Source organism: Nematolebias whitei, chromosome 3 (assembly GCF_014905685.2).
Source record: "Nematolebias whitei isolate Nwh7 chromosome 3, NemWhi1, whole genome shotgun sequence".
Lineage (NCBI taxonomy): Eukaryota > Metazoa > Chordata > Actinopteri > Cyprinodontiformes > Rivulidae > Nematolebias > Nematolebias whitei.
In genome coordinates, this window is record NC_056500.1 from 2,475,360 (window position 1) to 2,480,236 (window position 4,877).

At 50.6% G+C, this 4,877-nt stretch overlaps 2 protein-coding genes across 2 annotated transcripts in view; both read right to left on the bottom strand.

The window, feature by feature from the left end:
* pdzk1ip1 (PDZK1 interacting protein 1) overlaps nt 1–301 on the bottom strand; it is an 8,256-nt gene extending 7,955 nt beyond the window's left edge. Inside the window, exon 1 of the mRNA XM_037674431.1 lies at nt 138–301. Coding sequence (XP_037530359.1) covers nt 138–204 — 67 coding nt within the window. The 5' untranslated portion in view covers nt 205–301. The remainder of the gene's footprint in view (nt 1–137) is intronic.
* A 1,630-nt stretch (nt 302–1,931) lies between these two features.
* The window catches only part of nwd1 (NACHT and WD repeat domain containing 1), a 14,666-nt gene continuing 11,720 nt past the window's right edge, over nt 1,932–4,877 (bottom strand). Inside the window, exons 13-19 of the mRNA XM_037674430.1 lie at nt 4,063–4,323; nt 3,852–3,942; nt 3,606–3,754; nt 3,254–3,527; nt 2,511–3,064; nt 2,328–2,433; nt 1,932–2,242 (exon numbers count right to left, since the gene is read on the bottom strand). Of these exons, the coding sequence (XP_037530358.1) occupies nt 1,932–2,242; nt 2,328–2,433; nt 2,511–3,064; nt 3,254–3,527; nt 3,606–3,754; nt 3,852–3,942; nt 4,063–4,323 (1,746 nt within the window). The remainder of the gene's footprint in view (nt 2,243–2,327; nt 2,434–2,510; nt 3,065–3,253; nt 3,528–3,605; nt 3,755–3,851; nt 3,943–4,062; nt 4,324–4,877) is intronic.

Genomic DNA, 4,877 nt, shown 5'->3' on the forward strand with positions numbered 1-4,877 from the left:
ACCAGACCGGTCCTGTGGTTCTACAGGAGAACCAGACCGGTCCTGTGGTTCTACAGGAGGACCAGACCGGTCCTGTGGTTCTACAGGAGGACCAGACCGGTCCAGTGGTTCTACAGGAGGATCAGAGCAGAACATACCTGACTGGGCCATCACGGTTCCGATCAGCAGAAGCAAAGAAAACATCAGAACAGACCCGTTTCCCATCTTGGACTCTGAGCTCTCAGGACCCGAGCAGGTGTGAAGAGATCCACTCAGTCTGAGAGTCTGTGGTGAGTGTGGTGGACCCGCGGGTCGGTTCTGTTAATCAGTAACTGTTATTACCTGCTGTCTGAGCAGCAGCAGGCTTCAGCTCACTCAGCCATTCTTCTAAGTTCTGGAGAACACGGATGACCTCATGGAGGTCCAGATGTGCCGTTGCCATGGAAACCAGAACACTGTCTTCTGCCTGTGTCATCAGATTTTACAGAGTCAAACATTGACATGTGGTTCTGGTCCACGTTTCACACGCACATCTCAGAGAAGGCGGTCCTTTGATGTCTCAGGAAACAGACCAAATATGGGCGTCAGCCACAAACAGCATGAACAAAAGTGACAGGAAGAGAAAATGTTTCAGGTTCTGACCAAACGAAGAACAGAGATTCAGTTCTTTAGATCCACCCAACAGTCGGGACTCATTTTGGGTGGACTGTGTCCTCCTGATAGATTAAAAGAGGTTCTGGACCCCAGGCCTGCTCTCAGAGCGGTTCTGTGCTCCAGTCCTGGGTTCTGTTTCACCTCCACTGTGTCTGCTGAAAGCTCACTTTTACATTCTGAATATAAAACGGCACGAGTTCACGTTTTATTTTAATCTGTTTTCTGAGCCTGGTCTGGGACTGGACCTGCTCGGTCCAGATCTTGGTGTGCAGACATCGATGCATCATGTTCCTCCTGGGCCTCAAACACCAGCGGCTCTCAGGTCAACTGTTGAACAGAAATGAGGATTTTTCCTCTAAATTCTGAATCAACTCATTAAAACGTCACAAACTGGCTGTTTGGTCCGAGTGTCACTTTGTGAATGAAGAAATGATGCTCAGAGTCGCCAGTCCATGAGTTTTATTAATGAATAGTTACAGGTTTTATTACAAAGTTTTATTATGAAGCTCAGTTTGTTTATGGCTCATCTGAACGCTGCTTCATCTGTTGATTTTTCAGTGGGATTAACCGGTATAAATAAAGGCTGAATGAATTTTCATGAAGTAGATTTAATCTGAGGCCATGGGCCTCAACCGGAACAGGGTGGATTACTCTTCAGGTTGAGGTTCTGCCAAGAGTTCAAGTATCTCGGGGTTTTGTTCTCAAGTGAACGTGAGACTGACAGATGGATTGGTGCAGCATCTGCAGTATTGTGGACTCCGTGCCGGTCCGTTGTGGTGAAGAGGGAGCTGAGCTGTAAGACAAAGCTCTCAGTTTACTGGTCGGTCTACGTTCCTCTCCTCACCTCTGGTCATGAAATCTGGTAAGGATGCTCCCTGGACGCCTCCCTAGGGAGGTGGTTCGGGCATGTTCGACTGGGAGGAGACCTCGGGAAAGACCCAGGACACACTGGAGAGACTACGTCTCTCTGTTGGTTTGGGAACATCTTGGAGTCCTCCCAGAAGATCTGGAAGAGGCTGTGGAGAGAGATGTCTGGACCTCCCTGCTCAAGCTGCTGCCCCGAGATGAGAACAAGAGGAAGATGATGGATGGCTGGATGGATGGATTTAAACTGAACATTTCAAAGAAACTTTATTTCTGTTTGTTCTCTAAAGACTCAGACGTTTGTTTTATCATAAAATCGAAGCCTCCGTTCATCTTCTATAAAAGAGTTATGTTTTCTGTTCATTGCTGTAGGTGTTTAAATATTTTAGTTTCTAATTCTAAAGGATGTTAGCTGCAGTTTGAGTTCTGACGTTCTACAGCAGAACACAAGTGGGGGATGGTTTGGTTCTGAGCATGCTCATGACGTTCAGGTTGAACTGGGCTGGGTTGAAGTCCCGCAGATCCGACACACAGGTCTGCTGCCCGTCCCGGTTCTTCTCCCTGGAGGTGACCCGGTACTGGGCCTTGACACTCCTCAGGGGGTTGTAGTCCGGTCTGATTTGGTCCGGACAGCGGAACGTCTCCCTGATGATGGAACCGAGCTGAGACAACGCCACAAAGCCATTCCTGAACGTCACCATGCGGACCACGGGCGAGTAGATGAACTGGACGCACAGCAGCTTTCCTGACGAGAAGAAACCCAGGACGATGGTTACAGAACCAGACAGAAACTGGTTCAAAGCTCAGAAACTCAACCAGAACAGTTTTACCTGAGGTCGTGTCCCAGACTTTGATGGTCCTGTCCTGAGACCCCGTGAAGACGAACTGGTCACTGTCAGAGAAGGCAGCGCAGAGGACGCCCTCAAAGAACAAACCCTGACCCGAAGAGTTTAAAGAACCATCAGAGACAGAAAGGTTCCAGATCAGCACAGATTCAGACCATGACCTCTGACCTTGTACTCCATGGTGTGGTCCAGGACCAGTGGATCCAGCGCCCACAGTCTCTGCACGGCGTCCTCAGACCCCACCAGGGCGTGAGCCCCCCAGTTACTGGCCGTCACGCAGGTGATTCTGCTGCGATGAGGCTGCAGGTCAGAACCTCCACCGCTGCCGAAGTCGTGCAGCTTCACCGCCCCACAGCTGGTCCCGTACAGCAGCCTGCGTTCCGGCAGCAGGGCCATGGAGGACAGCGGGGCATGGAGGAGCGACAGCGTGGTCCTCCCTAGGGGTCCCTCCACCGTGGGGAAGCTGTCTCTGGTGGTGACCTCGAACAGACAAACCGAGTCCTCGTAGGCCACCGCCAGGTGCTTCTCCTGAGAGCTGACGGCCAAGCAGAGCACCCGGGACCGGCTCTCCGGCGGTGGGATACAAAGTGTCTCCTGGGGGAGGGTCAGTGGGTAGATGAGGACGGTGCCGCTGGTCAGACCGCAGATGAGCAAACTTTTGTGCTTCGCCAGCTCCAGACAGGAAACCTCAGCAGAGACCGGCAAATGTTCCGATGGAGAACCTGCAGAGGAGATTCAGGTTTCTGAGTCACAGAGGAACAGAACACCTCATCCTCCAGAGACAAGAGGTCCACATTCCCAAACTGTCCAGTCCAGTGATGTGTGGGAATAATATTTTAATCACCTCCAGTTTGGATCAGGACTTTGGGTCCTACAGAATCAAAGAAACATTTGTTCAAATCATCTCTAACCTGTGAGGCTGTTCCAGCTGACCACCTCCCTTTGGCTCTGATGACGGACATAGAAAACCTGATCTCCATCTTTGGTGATGGCGACATGGGTGGAGCCTGCTGGAATGTGGGCTGTGGGTTTGTGGCAGGTGTCATATTTCCGATTCCACATGTGGATGGAAGCTGCAGCTGTCGAGGCCGAAATCACAAAATGATGGTAGAAGAACACCAAAGTAACAGGAGCGTTGGAGCCACACAGAGAGTCCAGCAATGCTCCAGTGGTCAAGGACCAGGTCTGCCGAGAAAAAACACAAGATTCCTTTTTACTGCCAGAAACACGGCGTCTGCTGCTTCTTAGAGAAGGGTTAGTCACCCGAACGAGCTGGTCTGCAGCTCCAGAGACCAGATGTTTGTTGTCTGCTGAGACACAGGCGGACAGAACGATGTCCTCATGCTGCAGGTCGAGGAACCCGTCCACAGAGTCGGTGTTAATGTTGAACAGGCTCAGAGTTCGCTCGCTGCCTGAGGACGACAAGAGACACGTCAGCTCAGAGGACGTCCACACAGACAAGTCGTAGGCAAGATTTATTTTTAATGTCCGAGGTGGAGAAGTCCAGACCTGCCAACAGGATGGTTTCATCCTCAGTTACTGTAAATAAAGACGGATGCAAAGGAAACTCAGCTGCAGTTTGTTCACCCATCATGGAGATCTGGTAAACAAAAACAACAATAATCAGATGTTTCATCCTGGTTTCAGTCAACTCATAACTTTTCTTCTTTTTGTTTTCTTTAAACAAGCGGACATCCAGCGGATGGAAGAAGAAGCTCACCTGATGGATGAATCCTTCCTCTGACACCACCAACACTTTCCCACGTTTGGGTAACGTCACCGCGCTCACCGGATTCAGAATCCTTGCTGGTTCCTCCAGCTGAACCTCCATACTTTGGTTTCTGTTAACTGGGTGGTAAATTCTGACCCGACTGGAGTCACAAAGAGACACCACAGAATCTTCCAGAACTCCTAGAATCACAGAGGACTCCTTCCTGCTGCTGAGGTGGATTTCAGTCCCATCCAGACTCCAAACCTTAACCTGAAATGTATCACAACTGGTGAACAACTAGGTTTATACACAACACAGAACTGAGCCATCAGGACCAGAATCAGAGACACCACAGCCCAAAGTCACACCTGAGGAGACACCACACACCCAAAAACACACCTGAGGAGATACCACACACCCAAACACACACCTGAGGAGACACCACACACCCAAAAACACACCTGAGGAGACACCACACCCTCAGAAACACACCTAAGGCGACACCACACCCTCAAAAACACACCTGAGGAGACACCACACCCCCAAAAACACACCTGAGGGGACACCACACACCCAAAAACATACCTGAGGAGACACCACACACCCAAAAACACACCTGAGGAGATACCACACCCTCAGAAACACACCTGAGGAGACACCACATCCTCAAAAACACACCTGAGGAGACACAGCACCCCCAAAAACACACCTGAGGAGACACCACACCCTCAGAAACACACCTGAGGAGACACCACATCCTCAAAAACACACCTGAGGAGACACAGCACCCCCAAAAACACACCTGAGGAGACACCACACCCCCA